Source organism: Colletotrichum costaricense (genome assembly GCF_030867565.1).
Source record: "Colletotrichum costaricense strain IMI 309622 chromosome Unknown Scaffold_15.1, whole genome shotgun sequence".
Taxonomy (NCBI): domain Eukaryota; kingdom Fungi; phylum Ascomycota; class Sordariomycetes; order Glomerellales; family Glomerellaceae; genus Colletotrichum; species Colletotrichum costaricense.
In genome coordinates, this window is record NW_026848244.1 from 953,833 (window position 1) to 973,103 (window position 19,271).

At 54.3% G+C, this 19,271-nt stretch overlaps 3 protein-coding genes across 3 annotated transcripts; all 3 read left to right on the plus strand.

The window, feature by feature from the left end:
- Positions 1-1,200: 1,200 nt before the first annotated feature.
- CCOS01_12680 (ergosterol biosynthesis ERG4/ERG24 family protein) lies at positions 1,201-2,775 on the plus strand (the record flags this gene model as incomplete). The annotated part of the gene is made up of 3 exons (XM_060460828.1): positions 1,201-1,262; positions 1,318-1,622; positions 1,670-2,775. The coding sequence occupies 3 exons, from the start codon at positions 1,201-1,203 to the stop codon at positions 2,773-2,775; spliced, it is 1,473 nt and encodes a 490-aa protein (XP_060308876.1).
- Positions 2,776-6,313: 3,538 nt separating this feature from the next.
- On the plus strand, positions 6,314-9,492 carry CCOS01_12681 (glycosyl hydrolase family 3; the record flags this gene model as incomplete). Its single annotated transcript, XM_060460829.1, has 5 exons — positions 6,314-6,400; positions 6,745-6,890; positions 6,940-7,578; positions 7,639-7,651; positions 7,744-9,492. The coding sequence occupies 5 exons, from the start codon at positions 6,314-6,316 to the stop codon at positions 9,490-9,492; spliced, it is 2,634 nt and encodes an 877-aa protein (XP_060308877.1).
- A 2,286-nt stretch (positions 9,493-11,778) lies between these two features.
- Positions 11,779-14,859, plus strand: CCOS01_12682 (fungal specific transcription factor domain-containing protein; the record flags this gene model as incomplete). Its single annotated transcript, XM_060460830.1, has 7 exons — positions 11,779-11,884; positions 12,107-12,863; positions 12,916-13,203; positions 13,340-13,591; positions 13,648-14,541; positions 14,608-14,702; positions 14,762-14,859. The coding sequence occupies 7 exons, from the start codon at positions 11,779-11,781 to the stop codon at positions 14,857-14,859; spliced, it is 2,490 nt and encodes an 829-aa protein (XP_060308878.1).
- Positions 14,860-19,271: the final 4,412 nt, after the last annotated feature.

Below are 19,271 nucleotides of genomic sequence, written 5' to 3' on the forward strand. Positions count from 1 at the left end.
ACGTCTGCGCTCCTGTGGACGCGGGGGTGACGTTGGCGCGAGAAGACCCCTAAGGCGTCAATTGGAGACCGTCGGTCACTGGGAACCCGGAATCGAAGCGAATGGTGTAGCGATTTTGCTATGCGACGAGAGTTAACGATGGCGGAACGTGGACACAATTCCGTTGGGAGAAGATGAGAATTATCGAGGTGCGCAGAGCAGAATGAGTTGCCTGGCCACGAAAGCCACCTTGGTCACTTCAATTCGTCAGCCTTCATCTGCAGGGAATGACGGGAGTGACCGGGGCGTGGGCATTGATTGGTGGATGGGCCCTCCTTGCAGCATCCGCCGGAGGTAGAAGGCCGCCAGGCTGCAGTGTCCGAAAAGGTACCCACCCACCTCCAAATCACGTGCATGTCTCCGTTGCATCTGCCGCCATTAGGTAGGACAGTCAGTCGCAGTCACAATCTTAGTCAGCGTGTCAGATAAAAGCGGTTCTCCGATTGCCGACCCGCCCGCACCGTACCTAACAGGACCCGCCCGTTTCTGATAGGTCCAGCTGGACCAGTGCAATGAATGTTCCTTGCAGGTGCAAGACGGGAGGGATTCCTCTCGCCGGTTTACTACACCACCAGTTAATGAAGCTTTTAAACATTCGTGTTATCGGAAAGGGGCAGTGTAGATGCACACGCAATAAAAGCTTCTTCCAGTCCTAACCTTCGGACCGTGTAGCTTTGATATCGTCCGATGCCTGGGAACGTCCCCCCGGACGCCGCCTGCCTCGGTGGAACCATTCCTCCGGGGAAGCTATGACGGGACAAGACTGGTGCTCCACCGTACAGCGTAAACCGTTTCGTAGCCCCACCCTTAACATAGCCCAATGAGACGGCTCAACTCTTTATTAGCGTCATCGAATTGAGCTCCATGAGGTCACCCGGAACACCAGAGCTCCGGCGCAAAGAGTCCTCCACAGCCCACCTGGCGATCAACAGAAACTGGGGTCGATACTGAGCTTTGAAGCTGCTGTCACTGTCGCATTCGTATTTCCACATTGGGTTGGTGGGGCATACAAATATTCCCATTTTCCTCTTCGTCTACCCCGTACGAAAACCTTTTCGCCAAAAACCCTGGATCATACACGCGAAGCTCAACACGAGCTTGTTCCCTTTCCCATCCTTATTAACCAGACTCGACAGCACTTGCTTTGGGGGAACGATCAACATGGAGTCCAAAGTAGAGAAGGACGCGGTCCAAAAGCCGCATGGCTATGAGTTCGGAGGGCCGTGAGTATTCCAGATTCTCATTGTATGAAAACCTAGCTAACCCGCGGCAACACAGTATCGGCGCCTTCGGCATCTCTTTCGGTCTCCCGATTCTCGTCTACCTCTTCACCTTCAGCTGCAACGACGTGTCGGGCTGCCCTGCTCCCTCTCTTTTGAGCCCTTCGACCCTCAAGCTCGATCAACTCAAGCGCGAAGTCGGATGGCCCGAGGAGGGCATCTGGGGCCTCGCAGACAACAAGGTAACTGCTGCCGTCTTGGGATACTACCTCTTCAACGCGCTCCTCTACCGTATCCTTCCCGCGACCGAGGTCGATGGCGTCGAGCTCGCCTCTGGTGGCCGCCTCAAGTACCGATGCAACTGTAAGCTGTGCGAATCCAAAGAGAGAGGCTTTCACTAACAGATGCAGCCTTCGCTTCCAGCATGTTTATTCTGACCGTCTGTCTCGCCGGCACCATTGCCCAGGGCGCCGAGTTCCCTCTCTGGACCTTCATCACCGACAACTACATCCAAGTCGTTACGGCCAACATGCTTATTGCCTATGGTATTGCCACTTTCGTGTACGTGCGAAGCTTCAGCGTCAAGCAGGGTAACAAAGAGCTCCGCGAGTTGGCTGCGGGTGGACACTCTGGCAACCTCATCTACGACTGGTACATTGGGCGCGAGCTCAACCCCCGCGTTACCATCCCTCTCCTAGGCGAGATAGACATCAAGGAGTGGCTGGAGATCCGACCGGGTCTGTTGGGCTGGTCTCTGATGAACTTTGCGTGGATGGCCAGACAGCACCGCACCTACGGCTTCGTCACCAATAGCAGCGTCTTCGTCTCTGCCGTCCAGCTTGCGTACGTTATTGACTGCTGGTGGAATGAGCCCGCGATCCTGACGACGATTGACATCACCACGGACGGCTTTGGCTTCATGCTCTCCTTTGGCGACCTCGTCTGGGTTCCGTTTGTCTACTCCCTGCAGACTCGTTACCTGGCTGTGTACCCCGTCTCGATGAGCCCCTTGGGTATGGCCGGTATCGTCGGACTCATCGGCGTTGCCTTCTCCATCTTTCGACTGTCCAACAGCCAGAAGAATGCCTTCCGTAGCAACCCGGACGACCCAAGCGTTGCCCACCTCAAGTACATCGAGACCAAGACCGGAAGTCGCCTCCTCGTTTCGGGCTGGTGGGGAGTCGCTCGTCACATCAACTACCTTGGCGACTGGCTCCAGGCGTGGCCGTACTGCTTGCCCACGGGCATGGCTGGATACACCATTGTCTCGGCAGGCACCGGATATGCCCAAGCCGGACTCGAGGGAGCTTTTAAGATGGCTGATGGTCGTGAGGTTATCCAGGGCGCGGCTCGTGGCATGGCGACTCCCATCACCTACTTTTACATTGTTTACTTTGCCGTCTTATTGATTCACCGCGACCGCCGCGATGACGAGAAGTGCTCTCGCAAGTACGGCGAGGACTGGGAGAAGTACAAGAAAATTGTTCGGTGGAGAATCCTTCCCGGTGTCTACTGAGACCCCGAGGGATCAGGAGACGGCTCCGGAAAGCAGGCCCGGAAAAGCATGCGGATGGGCACCTCTTCGGCCCGTTTGTTGGGTCGTGGAGCTGGTGGATATCGCGCATCACTCGGATCGTGGGTTTACCTGGAGCTTTTGCTAGCTTAGTAGTAGGCTCTGGCTCGCCCGGCTAATGGGCGTTGAACAATCAGTTGGGCATGTGGCGTTCATGGCTGGGATCTGCAGGAGCGCCATCTTCTGAAGCCAAGGCGAAGGAATTCGGGCGCGTAAGTGACTTATAATCGGGCGTGATTGCGGAACTAGACAGGTTGTCCAGTCATCATAAGCTTCTTTTTGCCTTTTGCTGCTTACTTCATACCGAACCCTCCGCTATGCATTTTGTGAGATCTATGTCCAATAGTAGACACGCCGGCGATTTTGAGAGGTAGATTGGACAGATGAAGCGTCGAATTAGACTGTCGTCCGCCTGCTTGGGTACGAGGGAACGTTACGTGCTTTACTGCGAGCTGCGAGCTGCACGGATACGTCAGATCGGAACTCCGACTCGGATGATGATTGATCATAAGGGCAGGGCATGCAATCTACGCAAAATTTTCTTCCTTCTCTTCGTGAGCTCCCATCGCGAGAGCCGAAGTTGGCCGCTGCGTACGGCGATGAAGCTTCTCCAATAAAGTAGATAGTAAACGGGCCGAAAGGACTCGGAGACCCCGCTCCTTGGCACATGGTCTCTTTGACTGTGAACATTCGATGCGCACAATAGCGAGTGCATTCAAGCTTGGTTCATGATGGGTATGAAGGTACCCGGTATTCCGCGGGAACGATGATGGAGTCTGGAGACGGGGAGAGGATTCGGGTGATGAGGGGTAGCAGAGGGCCGAGTGGATTGGCTGGCACCTGGGTTCGAAATGCGGGGGAGATGAGGGGGGAGACAAACTGGAGACTGAAGATGGAGAAGAAAAGTGTGTGTGGGTGAGGAAGAGCCGAGAGGCGGGGGATGCGTTGTCGTCGACAGCGTGCAAAGTACCTCACTGCGGTGTGCAGCGTAGGTAGACTGTACTGCGTAGAGGTTGGTTGGTTTGGGGCGTGGCGTCATGTAAGTCGCCGTGTTGGACGTTGGACGAGCTGAATTTCTCATCATCAGTGATCAGTGCGAGGAAGAGAGATTTTGGTTTTCATGCAACGGCGAGAGAATTGGGATGACGGGAAATGTACAAGTTTAAGCATAGGTTTAGCATCCGGTTTAACATCCGTAGATGAGACGGATGCTCCGTACAAAGTAGCCCGTAGGTAGGTACTTGCAAAAGTGCGTCTGCGCCTCCGTCCCTCTGAAAAGTACCAATGATTCAGGCACCAGCATGTTTTTGAGTTTGTCTTGGAGCCTCCATCCCGGGACGTTGCATTTTCCTTATTTACTGCGTAAAAAATTTGTTTATTGCACTCTCTGTCAATAGCTAAGACGGAATGACAAAGACGCGTGCCAAGCGAGTGAAATGCCGAACGTGGTGTGGAGAGTGTTTATTCCGATCTGCAGCCCAAGGCACTCAAAATCCTGCTCATCATGCGCATAGGTACCATTTCCATCAAGTACCTTACCAACCGAGAAAAGGAGAGAGAAACGGGAGAAAGAGAGAACCTTGAGGCTTGGAGAATTTCGCCCGGGTCAACCACGGATGTAACGCTGCTGCAGACGGTGGGAACCAGTTGGCAATACGTCGACCAATTGGCGGCGTCCAAGTTCCATCAAAGCCGTCATGAATGGAAAGAAACGTCTCTTTCTGAAAGCAGAGGAAAGAAAGAAGGCGCCTCTCTGAATTGCCAACGGCGGGAAGGCGTAGGTTGGCGCAGCGCCACCACTACCGGGAACCGCCTCTAGACCAAGAACTCGTTAGCGTAGAGAGGAGCATGCGAATGGGAGGGAGTACTGCCGGAATACATGCAGCCACGATGGCATGCCCTGCGTATCTACAAGTACATGTTTCCTCCCGGCCGCTGACCGATTCCTGCCGTTTCTGCCGTCCAAGGCAATTTCCTCCCATTGCTTCTTTCCAATCTCCAGATGATTGAGGCTTTGTACTTCATGGGGAGGCAGTCACGACTCACTCCGTGGAGAGTTGTTTCCCTCTCGCTCTGGGGCAATGAGGAGGGGCCCCGCTTCCCCACCCGTTCCGATTTGTTTACTGAACCACATCGATACGTACCCCAGCGGCCAGTCTCCATTCCCCGGTCCGTTGACTTTCTCTCCTCCCGTCTTTGCCTTCTCTGCCAACATTCTAGTGTGGAAACATAACATTGGCGAGGGCAAGCTCAAATTCACCAAACGTCACAGATCTCATTCGTCCATTTTTCGACAACAACATCGACTTACTCACATCAGATACACCACATCTAGCTTTCAGAGACAATCGGTGCCTCTTCCCGAGACCTAATGACTCTCAAGTCTCTACTCATCTCACCCGAGGGCCCGAGTCCCGTCATCTCTCCTGTCCGGCCATTCCTGGTCTCGCCCTGTCCGTCATCGCACTTGCTGATCGGCCCTTTTTCAACATGACGTACGGATACTATTACTGCACCCTGCCCCTAGTGGCCCAGCGAACCCAATCATTACACCTGCGGATAGGTGCCATTCACGCCGCTCGCCTGTCCCCAGTCTCGGGACGGCGTATGCCCCGGACTTTGGCACCCTCTCTCCAATGTCTCGAACGCAAGCTCCCCTCGAGTCCCTGAGTCCTTGAGCGCCCCTTTCAAAGTCGAATTAGAGCATGCCTCGAGCGCAACTCGATCCAGTCTTAGCTACAGGCGGCCCTCCATCTCCAACTCATATGACCTTCCTCCTGCACGCTGGCGTTGTCCTTGTCTTTGTCTTCGCCATACATCGTCTTCTCCTTCTCCGCATCCAACCGAGTCTTGCCCTCCCCGCAGTGTACGGTACCATTTCCAAGACAAAGTACACGCGTGTTAGTCAGAGGCGGTGGGATACTTCACGACCCTCCCCAGAATTCATCTGCGGTGTGGTGGGGTAGCATCCGTTCAGCGTGCTGCATATGCCCACAAGTTGGTCCCATTTCACCACAGCTTGTAAGCAGGGAAACCTTGTTGCATCATCAGGCCCAGCCCAGATCAACACTTCCGTCTTTGCGGGCCCAGCACCTTGCCCTCGGCACCTTCTCTGCCTGCGGATACTACCCTTGCGGCCGAGAGAAAGAGGTCGAGCTTGTTTCCTGAAGGAGCTACCCTGGACGATCAGCCCAGCTCCTCTGTCAACATTAAAGTAGCAGCCGCACCCGCCTTCATCCAATCTCTCGGTCAAGGTTCTGTGCTCTCCTTCCACGAGACTACAGCTTCACATCCACCGACACTACCTCGAGCCGTCCTACCAGTGACTACTCGAGTTCTCACACCTTGTGTCCAGAGCCATTGAACGCCGGGTCACCGATTCACTTCGACTAGGACCTCCTTCCACCTTTGTCTCTGTCCTCTTCGCCCAGGCAGTCACTCCTCCGATACACGACACGCCCAGCAAAGGCAGGGATTCACAATGAGAACACAAAGTCTCGTCGTCGCCCTTCTGGCGGCGGCTGATCAGGTCACTGCTGCCGTGGCGCCTGAAGGAAAGCTACACAAGGTAAGTTGCTGCCGCTGCGGTTCACTATTGATCTAGCGTTTTTGTGAAACCACCTTTCAGCTTGAGCGGGGCATGAGTTTGTCTTGGACAAGAAGGATCGGTATGCAGGAGTCATGTCTCCGTGAGATCTAGCTGGATGGAAGGCGCCTTGCTCCTTATGAAGCTCGTCTTCTCGATCTCGCTTTTTAACTTGAAATTCGTGGTCTTCCGTATCATCATTCTAAACAGCTTTGCTCCCCATTGGCCATGTTGTAGTCGCAACCATGCGTTTCCTTCGCTTTCTTAGTTCCGCTCTCGGTCTATCACAGCTTTTAGAATGCCCAAAAGACTTACGATGTCCACAGCGCGATCTCGCACACTCGCCTCCAGTCTACCCGTCGCCATGGATGGATCCCAGTGCCGATGGCTGGGCTGATGCCTATGCCAAAGCCAAGGACTTTGTCTCCCAATTGACTCTTCTCGAGAAGGTCAACTTGACCACTGGAGTCGGGTACGTATACCGTCTTCTCTTCAACCGAAAATGGCTAACATGACTACAGATGGCAAGGAGACGTTTGTGTTGGAAACGTCGGTTCTGTTCCCCGCCTCGGTCTTCGTGGTCTTTGCATGCAAGACGGCCCCGTTGGCATTCGTTTCACCGATTACAACTCCGTCTTCCCCTCCGGCCAGACTGTCGCCGCGACCTGGGACCGAAGCTTGATCTACCGCAGAGCCGAGGCCATCGGTTTCGAACACCGCTCCAAGGGTATTGACGTTGTCCTCGCCCCCGTTGCCGGACCCATTGGTCGTGCACCAACTGGAGGTCGCAACTGGGAGGGCTTCTCCGTGGATCCTTATCTCACAGGTATCGCCATGGCCGAGTCGGTCAAGGGTATCCAGCAGCACGCCATTGCCTGCGCCAAACATTTCGTTGGCAACGAGCAGGAACACTTCAGACAAGCTCCGGAAGCTATTGGCTACGGATACAACATTACCGAGTCCATCTCGTCCAACATTGATGACAAGACTATGCACGAGCTCTACATGTGGCCATTTGCCGATGCCATCCGCGCCGGCGTTGGTTCCATCATGTGCTCGTACAACCAAGTCAACAACTCGTACGGTTGCCAGAACTCGAAGCTTCTCAACGGACTTCTCAAGGAAGAGCTCGGCTTTCAAGGATTCATCATGTCTGATTGGTGAGTGGTTCCCAATATTGTTCTAGATATGTAGAGGGATAATGGCTAACATGTCTGCAGGCAAGCTCAACACGTGCGTATCCCCTTGATAGCTGAAGGAAGATTTGACTTCATTCGCCTCTCTTTCCTAGCTCGCGTAGAATTTTCATGCTGACTCTGAAATAGGCCGGTGCTGCTACCGCTGTTGCAGGCCTCGACATGGCCATGCCGGGCGACGTTCTTTTCAACACCGGAACTACGTTCTGGGGAACGAACTTGACCGTTGCTGTGCTCAACGGCACCGTCCCAGAATATCGCCTTGACGACATGGCTCTGCGTATCATGGCTGCCTTCTTCAAGGTCGGCTTTGAGGTGGAATCGGTTCCGGAACTTACCTTCTCCTCATGGACAAAGGACACCGTTGGACCCGTTCAATACTACGCCAAGGAAAACACCCAGGTCATCAACCAGCACGTTGATGTTCGTAAGGGCAGAGACCACGCCAACCTGATTCGCGAGATTGCCGCCAAGGCCACTGTTTTGTTGAAGAACAATGGCGCCTTGCCACTCAACAAGCCCAAGTTCTTGGCAGTCATTGGAGAGGATGCCGGACCCAACCTTAAGGGCCCCAACGGATGCGACAACAGAGGCTGCAACGATGGCACTCTGGGTGCTGCATGGGGATCAGGAACGGCAGAGTACCCTTACTTGGTCACCCCTGACCAGGGATTGTCTGCCCGTGCTGTTGCCGATGGTACTCGTTACGAGAGCATTCTGAGCAACTACGACACTGCGGCTACCACGGCTTTGGTTTCCCAGGCAGATGCCACGGCAATCGTGTTTGTCAATGCCAACGGTGGTGAAGGTTTCATCAACGTCGGAGGCAATGAGGGCGACCGCCAGAACCTGACGCTTTGGAACGCCGGGGATGAGCTTGTCAAGAATGTTTCGGCGATCAACAACAACACCATTGTCGTGATTCACTCCATCGGCCCAGTTCTGTTGACTGACATGGTTAACAACCCCAACATCACCGCTATTGTTTGGGCCGGCCTTCCTGGACAAGAGTCCGGTAACTCGATTGCTGATGTCCTCTACGGAAACGTTAACCCGGGAGGCAAGTCTCCCTTCACATGGGGCCCCAACCGCGAAAGCTACGGTGCCGATGTTTTGTACGAGCCCAACAATGGCGAGGCGGCGCCGCAGGACGACTTCACTGAGGGCGTCTTCATTGACTACCGCCACTTTGACCGTGCCACTGCTGGATCTAACAGCTCCGACGTTGCACCCATCTACCCCTTCGGCTTTGGTCTCTCATACACCACCTTTGAGTACTCCAACTTGGCCGTGACCAAGGGCAATGCCGGCGCGTATGCCCCAACGACTGGAGAGACGGCGGCGGCACCCACGTTCGGCAACTACAGCACAGATCCGGCCGAGTACGTCTTCCCCAGCAATGAGTTCCGGTACATCTACAACTTCATCTATCCCTACCTGAATACCTCGGATGTCAAAGAGTCTGCCAACGACCCAACCTACGGCAAGACTGCCGAGGAGTTCCTTCCTCCCAACGCTGTTGCAAGCACTCCTCAGCCCAAGCACCCCGCATCCGGAGCCCCTGGCGGTAATCCGCAGCTTTGGGATGTCCTCTACACGGTGACTGCTACGGTGACCAACACGGGCAAGGTGGCTGGTGACGAGGTTGCTCAGCTCTATGTCTCGCTCGGCGGACCAGAGGATCCCGTCAAGGTGCTCCGTGGGTTTGAGCGCATCCCTATTGAGGCCGGCGCGTCGGCGACGTTCAAGGCGGAGATTACCAGACGTGACCTCAGCAACTGGGACACGGCGAGCCAAAACTGGGTCATCAGCGAGTACCCGAAGAAGGTGTGGGTTGGAAGCTCATCAAGAGACCTGCCCCTGAGTGCGTCGCTGTAGATGGCACAATGTTTGCAGGTGGATTGTGGAGGGGATGCGGCGACTTGAATAGTACCCAGTAGTTTTTAATCAATCATGTCTACTCTTATCGGCTGAAAATTTTCCCGTGCTTGCTGAGAAACACGATTTTCTCTGAGCCAGCCAACTAGCTGGTCCTATTGTTCAGCAAGCCACGGTTAAAACTCTTCGCGATCACGTTGTTTATGGCCGTTGTATGCATTCGGATCACAGAAATAAATCAGGGAAGAAGATGTGACTGACTCAAGCAGCAGCACGCAGTGACGCAACATGGACCACATTTCGGCTCACGGAAGACGATATGCCCTTGCAGGGCAGGTTACAACATGACGTGAGGGTAGAGAAATTTTGACGATTTCGACGGCCAATGATTGACATCGATTTGCTCGTAGGATCTCTAAGATATCGTCGATCTAGGGCTTTAGGGGGCGAAGAAAGGGTGTAAGGTAGGTCTGGATCTAGATCCATCAGTTGAAATGCCCAACTCAGACCGAAAAGTATTTAGGCTCACCGACACTCACCTGTAGCCCTGCCCAGGTGACGACAGACCCGGGAGACTCTGAGGTAGAGACACACGGATACACCGTGCCCGCGCTGAGGTGTTTATCACCGATCAAATCAAACTCCGTCGTGCTATTTTATGTAAGCATAAGGTACGGAGTAATTGGTCTGGTGATGCAGTGACAGCGAAGGAAGGAAGGCAGAAACGGGAGTCTGGAAGGTGTCGAGGGCTCCAAAGTGGGGTAAGTCACGAGTGGGTCTTGGCGGTTGGGCAATGGGAGAGTGAAGCTGAGTTATACCTGATCTGGCTTTAGCGTGGGTGATCCGAAGCCGCTCTGACCCCAGAGCGATCAGTGAGCAGTCAGAAAGGCTGGAAGGCAGGGCCACCCGTAGTGTTATCACTGCGGAATTCCTTCTATTTTTCGGTTCATTCTTACTCATCCAAAGACTTAGCTAAGCAATGGGTGGAAATTCCAAGGGTCCCGCGCAGCCGGAGGGGAAGGAGCAGCGTGGCAGCCAACTGGACGAAAGAGTTGAAGAAACACAGACATTGGACCAACGCCTCTCAGCTTGAACCCCGCTGCTTCCCGTCTCTTTCGTTGCGCCTTCTTGTCCTGTCCTTGTCCTGTCTTGTATCCAGTGTGTTCCATTGACATCTTCTCTCTCCCTTCTCTTCTTTCCTTTTCCGTTTCCGTCTGTAGAAATCCTCCATTCCCGGTGCCCGAGTCTCGCGACCAGTTTGCATTTCGCTGCTGCTTTCTTGAGCCTCGCCCGATTGCATGGCGCGCACTGCGTTACCTTGCAGCTGTCATAGGCTCTACTGCTACTGTTCAGTGGTGGTGCGAACCCATCTGCGATTCGCGAACGCCCATCTCGCCGTCGCTTCGGGATCTCGGCATTCAGTCTTCACTTAGGCTGTAGCTTCTTTTGCTGGTCCCCTCACCTGCTTTCTCCACTCCTCCAATCCCCAACCTCCAAACGCCCCCTCTTCAAGGGAAAAAAAAAGAAGGGACTCCTCTTTCGCCAACAACGGAGCCGCATTGGAACCATTGGAACCACACACCAGCCAGCCCGGCCAGGCTTCGAACCGCAAACAGCACAAGCTCCATTTCCTCGTTTCTCGTTTCCTCTTCTCAACGGCCGGTAACGCGCACCCGGGCGGCAGAGAGAAAAAAGAAGGAGAAAGAAGACCAATCCAGAAGCACGCATCATTGCCTTGCCTTGCCTTGCCTTACCTAAGGAGGTACATCTAACCGCCGCAACTGGGACCTCTCAAATCCCGAATTGTCTTTCCCACATCCATTACCCGCCTCCGGCCACCAACACCGGCATCCCGAACCAGACACACAGAGACACCCGACCACACACGCCAGGACCGTACGCCGAACGACGTTTTCGCCTTGCTGCAAGAAATTGCAACTCCCAAGTGAAGAGCCCGCCGCCTGCGCGCAAAACTCCACGCCGCACGCGCTCATCGCCCCCGATCGGCCGCCCGGCTGGCCCCCCGTCACGTCCGTGAACTGTAAATCCTTCCACCCCGGCGGACGGGCTTCGAAAGGGGGAGTTCCCACCTTTCTGTGCCTGTCCCATACAGAGGTCTGGAGAAAAGCAGCTATCGCCACCACGGTCTGTTAGACTCTCAAAGCGGCAGACAGCGAGCTGCATCTGTAGCTGCCACCGTATCCGTGACGTCCTCCACCACCATCTTCACCTCCGCTGCTTACGCCGCCGACGACACCCGGGTCTGATGCAAGGCCCGTCGCCATCATGACCGAGTCGCAAACCACCCCGACCCCGGATCAGGCCTCCATCGATGATCTTACCCCCGAGGAGGCCAACCGCATCATCCACTCTCACCGCAAGGTCAGATATGGTGAGTGAGACTGATCCATTCATGAGTGACTTTCTCTCTCTGCCACCGGTGGACGGACAAACATATGCCGTCTGCTCAACATACCTCATCTCATTTCATCCCATATCCTCTAGGTAACAGAGATGAGATGACTTGATCTTCACATCCTCTCACCTTCATCTCACCTCCATATCATAAATCACTCATCTCATCATCTATTGACTCATACTGACTCCTCTCAAGGCACCGCTTGCTGGCCATGTCGCCAACGCAAGGTAAAGTGCGACAACAAACAACCATGCGAAAACTGCGTCAAGCGAGAACACCCACAACTATGCTCCTACAAGCCCAATCGCACAGCCTCTCACGGTACAAACCACAAGGCCACCGGCTCCGTCACAACAGAGGGCGGCAATAGCAATGCCGGCGGTAATGGTGCCAGCACCACAGCCGCACCGACTACAGCAGGTAACGGCACGGCTTCATCAGTGCTCAATCGAAAAAGACCGCATTCGCCCGAAGATCCTGCCGCGGACGCCGCCGCGGGTCAACCTCCCTTAAAGCAGGAACCCGGCAGCGCGACCTGGCCACGCGCGGCCATCGGTAAGTCATCATTGTCGTCTTCACTGCCGCATAACCAGCACATCCATCCTGGTTCGAGACCTTTTGCTTCTGCAGCATCGTCGTCGTCGTTTATGGGAAACAACAACGGGTTGTATACTGATAAGCTCCCCCGGGGACCAGTAGCTGCAGGCGTGGTGGACGAAACCGAGGCCCCCGAAGCCGTCACGCGGTATCTCGGCCAAAATAGTATCCCCTCCCTTTTGAGGGAGCAGTCCGGCGCCAACGACCTGCAAGAGGGCGTCGATATACGGCAGGATATGAGGTCCATTCTCGGACTCGATACCTCTGCGCCCTTTCCGCTCATGTCATCCAAACATCTCGATAGTCTGACGAGGGAGATTTCGGCGGAGCTGCCCTCGGATCGGGAAGTCATGAAGTGAGTGTCTCTTCACTTCACAAGGGACAGGGGGAGGACTAACAAAATGAAGGCTGTTCCGCACATACAAAGAAACTCCCCAACAATTCTGGGGCTTCGTCGTCGATATTGATGACCTCGAGTCTAAGCTCATGGTCTACCTCGAAGACCGCGCGCGCAACGCGAGCAACGCCGCACGCACGCCGAAACCCGTATCCGCTTCATGGCTCGCCATTCTTTTTGCATTGCTGGCCGTTGGGTCGCAATACCACGACTCGCCGTATCATATCCGCACGCGGGACTCCCAAAAGTACATACAAATATCGTTCCATTTCTTGCGGCTCGGCAATTTTTTACTACGGTTAGTCATCCTCCATTCTTTGCCTTTCGGCCCCCCTATCTCTTAGAGAATGGGTCCCATCCGGCTATTCGGACAATGACCGTGAAATGTAAACAAAAAACCATCCACTGACCCGAGACTCCACACCGGCTTTAAGACCCACATTCGATTCCATCCAAGCTCTCTTGCTCACCAGCTTCGTCCTTCTCAATGACATGAAGGCCGAGGCCTCGTGGGCCCTGCTTGGTCTGACCTGCAGGCTGGCTCAGTCTCTCGGCCTGCACCGGCCCAATCCCTCTGACGGACGGGACAGCGCCCGGAATGATGGACAGTCCAAGGAGATGATCCGCCGGAAGCTGTGGTGGACATGTGTGTGGCACGATACGCTCACATCACTATCTTTTGATCGGTAAGAACAGCAACTCTACGAGAATCTCATAATCAGACGCACTCTAATAAGAATAGTCCTCCCATGACAAACATCCCCTGCTGCCCGATTCCGACAGTAGCAACTACCATTGCCGGCGAATACGGCTACTTGGACACAATGTATCACCTCTGCGAAATCATCTCGCGGCGTCTGAACCCAGACGTGGCAACGACAGTAAGCTACGAGCAAATGGTTGAAAACTGCGAAGCTGTCGAAAATCTCCGCAACAACGTCGCCCCCAACATTCGCATCAAGGAACAGTGCAAACGCGCCATCGACCGCCTTCAGCACTACGCCGTCCGCCTGCACACCTCCTTCGTCATCTCCGTCTGCTGCCGCCCCGCCCTCCGCCGCGACTGCACCAAGCTCACCCCCGAGCAGAAGCGTCATCTCTCGGACAAGTGCCAGCACAATCTCGCCGAGACGGTCCGCATGTTCCTCGCCATGCACCAGCTCTCCGTCATTCCTACGCGCAGCTGGGCGTTTACGTATCACGGCCTCTCGTCCGCACTGCTCCTCGGTATTCTGGGTGAGACGAAGAACAGCCCCGAGGTCCGTCAGCTGCAGGGCGACCTCATCGCCGCGCTGTCCGCAACGGCCGCGAAGGAGGCCACCTCGCCCACGGCTCACATCCCCAAAACGGACAAGGATATCGAGCTGTCTGGACCATTATGGAGAGCGCTGACGGCGCTGCGTAACATTTACGAACATGGCACCATCATGGGTACGTCGCAGATGAAGGGGACCGACTCCAGCGGCACCGGAAGCGGGGCGAGGACGCCGCTGCCGCCGATGCTCATGGGCCCCATGGGCAATAACGTCAACGGGAACAATGACGGGAAGCCGTTCGGCATGGATCCCCACCAGGACGCGGCTCTCGCCATGGCCGAGATGCAAAATGGTACAGCGATGACGGAGTACACACCAAAGTACGTAATCTCTGAATCTCCCTTTCGCGATCCTCTCGTTCCTCGGATGATGCTAACAAGTCTCAGCATGGGATACCCACCCGTCAGCATGGATAACATTGCCAACCTGGATCCGTCAACGTACATGTCCCCAATGGATCTCTACGAATCAATCTGGTGGGGTAAGTAGCGTTCACGAATCTGTCGCCGATTGAGACTTACAAGGCTGATCGTTCCCTAGAATCGCCCGACCCCTGGAACAGCGGCGTCGATACCATGAACTTTGATTTCGTCGCCCAACCGCCGCCGGGCCAGCCCCAGCAGCAGTTCTATTTTTGAGTGAAAAAAAAGCACAAAGCACATAAAGCATGGGCGGTATAACAAAAAAAATCTTTTTGGATGTGCATCATCGTCGTCATCATCTTTTTCTCGGAAAATCCAATTTAACCAACGATCCAACTAAATCTACTTGACGCAACATTGACTGATTGGGACATGAAAGCGGCGCTTGATTTGCTTCTTTAGGGAAAACGAGGAGGGGCACGAACCTACACACTGTTGGTAACCCCACGATTTGTTTTTGAGTTGGACTTTGGAAAGGGTGATGGGTGGATGGGATGGGTGCTGGGTGCTAGGTGCTGGGAGTTGCACATGGCGAGGGGCGGTTGGCTTTGTTGTTATTTTTGGTTGAAAACTCTCTTCAATCTCGATGGATCCAGGCGCTCTTGTTTTTGGGAACCTTGTTCGCTTCTTCCCACGAACCCTCTTACGAGAGATAGTGTTGATGAAGCTGGCATTTACGGTGTTTAATCATGTTCTTTTCTAGGGCTTCCCACCTGTTACGATTCAGGAGTGGTAGTCAAGATGCCGCCTTGCTCTTTGGTCGCAGTTTGTCTAGCGGATGTGTCGATACTGGGTACGACGTTGCTTTGCTTCAGCTGTAGGATAGGACAACTAGCAAAGTAAAGAGAAAAGCCAATCTCACCATCGTGACCCCTACTGTGTGTATGTTGCGTGTGTACTTTTGGCTAGCATCCATGCCGTGGGTGGGTACTGAGAGTCGGCCTCGTTCTTCAATATCGGCCCCACGCCTAGGCCCGGCCGACTTGTACCATCGGCGAAGGAGGTCGGCGATGGTGTAAGAGCGGGGCCAATCCGACCGGAGGAATGTCGTGCAGTCTACCTACCCAAACCCCCGCACGCAATTGTAGGTTAGCCTGGTTGTAGACAAGGTCAAGAAGCAGCCACGCAGCCGATCAGTCAGAGAAGCGTGCTCCGCCACAGTGCTGGGTAAATAGACAGATCGGGTGAGGCGGCAGATCCCATTCTTCCGGCGGTGGACGCGCGGCTAGGGTGAACCCTTCAAACCCAAACTCAAGCCTCGACAACGGCTGCGACAGGCGATGGGTAGCCGGCACAACTCGAAACGAAGACTGTCATCTCACAGATCAAGTGCACAGTTGATGGGAGACTAGAATGGTGCTAGTGACGTACTGGTGGTGGCTCGTGGTGAGGAATGGTCGACAATCTGGTAAGGGCAGCCCAGTTAAACCGCCGGCAATGTTCGTTGAATTTTGTGTTGCAGAGCCTTCAACACCAAGGTTGGCGCGTTGCATGCAACCAAGTTGTGACAGCCAAGAGTTGAGTTGAACAGCGGGATGAGCTGTGAAACCTGTACAGCTCGATCCAAACTCTACTGCCGGAAAGAGAGGTCTTCGGGGTCCTGGCCTTGTTCCGTGGCGATGGGATGATGGGATTATAACCTTGAATCAACCACAGGTACCAATGCTGCTCACAGTTCCTACGTGCCTATCAATTAAGGTGAGCTCCGAGGCACAATTGCAAGACTGAATGAAATATTGACTTCAAGTAAGATATGCCTTGAGCAACCCCTATGATGGTCCAACCGCGGATGCTGGCACGGGGCTGGAAGTTCGCCGGGCCATCGGCATGTCGGAGACACGCCCCGAGCTCATATTGAAGATTAGGGGATTGAGGATTGAGTGAGTTACGTCTGAGCTCAACCAATAAGCTAAGCCCAAACAGTCTTGGATGCAGCTTGAACTGCGCGTTGCAGATTTCCAGTCTTGGGGATTGAGCGGTTACCTGTGCCGAAAGCTGGACGAAACCAGCATCTCTGAAAAGTAGCGTCGAACGTGCTCTACGAATAGTCAATCGAGGAAGCGTAAGACCCCTCCCCCACGAGTCAAGGGCTGATTCGGCATCTACAGTGTGGGGGGAGAATGAGCAAGAATTGCGTGTCGGTACGCATAGCCGTAGCCTTGTATGCGTCAAGCTTTTTGCGTCCACGATCCCCTCATCATCCGTACGAATAGGCCGCTTAGGACCCGGCCGACCAGATGCGCGGTCTTGATGCTGACGGTCCGCGGAGGCCGCTTTAACCAGTCGACAGGGAACTGCCCTGACTGCTCTTGACTCCTCAAGAGACAGGGATTGCTCTTTACTCCCGCGTATTGTCCCCGTTTAGTGGAGCACAGGCATTGGCCAGTGGGTTTGGTATGGTTGCTGACATCTCAGTCTCATTGCGAGATTGACGGGAAGCTTGACATGCAAAGCGCTGGGATTTGGATCCAATCCAATAGAATAGACCTTGGTTTGTTGGTTGGAAGGGATTTTCAAATCTTCACCACAGTCCCTCGGCAGCGGAATAGGTTTGTTTTTCTTTCATCTGGTCTCGATGTCAATTTGAGAGTCCGGCAACAGATGTTTAATCCGTCGCATGTGTGTTTCCTGGATCCAGAAAAGTGAGGTGGTTTCATTAATATGCCGTCATGTCTGAACACCAGCCATTTGCAACGCCAAGGCGGATGGATGCCGGTGAAAACAATTCCTCCTGCTTTCAGAAACCTTGACTACCGGCGGCCTTCCCCCATACCTTGCGTACTGAGGGCTGTCGGGTGTAGAACTTGAGACGAAATATGACAATAGGCATTGACAAGATTGGCACTGGGCTAGCCTGCCAGATGGGAGGATGGTCGATCGAGCCCTGTCGGGTTGATAGAGGGCTGTCGCGAGTGCGCTGAATGATAGCGTTGATGTGTGTGTGTGTGTGTGTGTGTGTGTGTGTGTGTGTGTGTGTGTGTGTGTGACCCCTTGTGGCTGATGCGAATTCAGGAAGAGAGGTGCAAGGAGTCGCGTGCGATTTCTCTAGTCCCATAATTATACGGATAGAGGAGCTCGTGAATGGTTAGATCAGTCGATGGAAAGGCGATACGACGGTGACGGGCAAAATCCTCATCGCTGGCAAGGTGCTGACCACCGGTTCCATGTGGAGATGGTTGCGAACAGCTTAGCTTAGGCCTGGGCTTCCCAGCGCCACTGCTTAAGCTTGTCAGTTGACTATGCCGATCTCAGATTGTGGTGGTCGCCGACCTAGGCCCGGCTGAGGAATTCAATGGTGGCATGCTGAGATTTTGTCTCAAGCTTGAATAGGGCCGGCGATCACAGATGAGACTGAGGAAACAAGTCGTTGGTCGGTCCCCAGCACAGTATCCGTTCAATGGTGTCCTCGGCCTTGCAGCCAGCAGGACCGGCGCATCGTCCTGCTTGGCTCGATTGTTGGAAAGGATGTGAATGTGACTTTGGAGACGCAGTACTTTATGTAGGTAGGTACTCCGTAGTTCAGCTTGACTGCAGTCTGGGTTTTGGCCTTTAACGCAACCCAGCCAACGAAGGACCCGGGACTCAACTGCCATTATGTAAGTGCTGAGAGTTTGGAACTGTATTTCGTAGAACGAGAAGAGAAGCGAGGCGCGCGGGATGCTGTCAGAAGTTACATTTCATCTCGTTTGCAAAGACTGCAATGGCTTGGAGCCTTAGACAACCGGGCGTGCCAAGACAGCTAGCATGCGAATAGCGTTACGGGGCTTGACGGTTCCTCGTCGGCTGGCGATGCTCGTTGTCCGACGGACCACCACTTTTCCCCTGCTCTTTCTTCATTCCGCTGGAGCTAAAGTAGCCGCTGTCGGGATTCGGAGCAAAAAAAGTAGGACAGATAGCGCCGCTCATCTGACAAGGGTTTCGCAAATTGGTGCGATGTGCTTGACTGCTTGCGAAACCAACTGAGATGGGTTTCTTGTGGCGCACAAAAAGGCATGCTCAAGCCTGAGTGTGCCAGCAGAGCTTTTCAGCCTAGCTACCTACAGTGGCTAATCCTTTGGAGAGATGGGTGCCGGGGGTGCCTGATGATTGGAGAGGATGACGGCAGATGGGCAACAAGGTTGTGGCTGGCGTCTGGGGCTAGAGCGAGGCAGAGAGACAGCAACTGGTCGCCCGCCAGAACTCTGTTGACCGTCTTTCAACGACGACAGTGACACATGACAGCGAGGCAATGCTGAAGCCTGGAGGTCCTGCTGAGTGCGTTCCTAAGGTAGGTAGGTGGTGGTGATGGTTCTTGGTCCGGATGAATGATGATCTGTGGTCTAGGGATGGTCGAGGGCATCCAAGAGCTGGCAAAGACCAAGATTAGGTACGTGAGTAATTGCGAATAAGGGCAGCAGTAACAGCAACATCGGACCAAACAAAGTCAGTCATCCGTTGACGTGCCGAAGTGATGATGCGGTGACTGGTGAGTAAGGGGAGTAAGATGTTACTCTGTAGAGCTGGCAGAACGTAAGAGGATCAGAATGCCGAAAAGCTGTGCAGGATGCAATTACCGTACATAGTGAGGCAGGTACCTACCCCGTACGCCTACTCCGTATGGGCACTTCGTCATCAACAGTTGTCTGTAC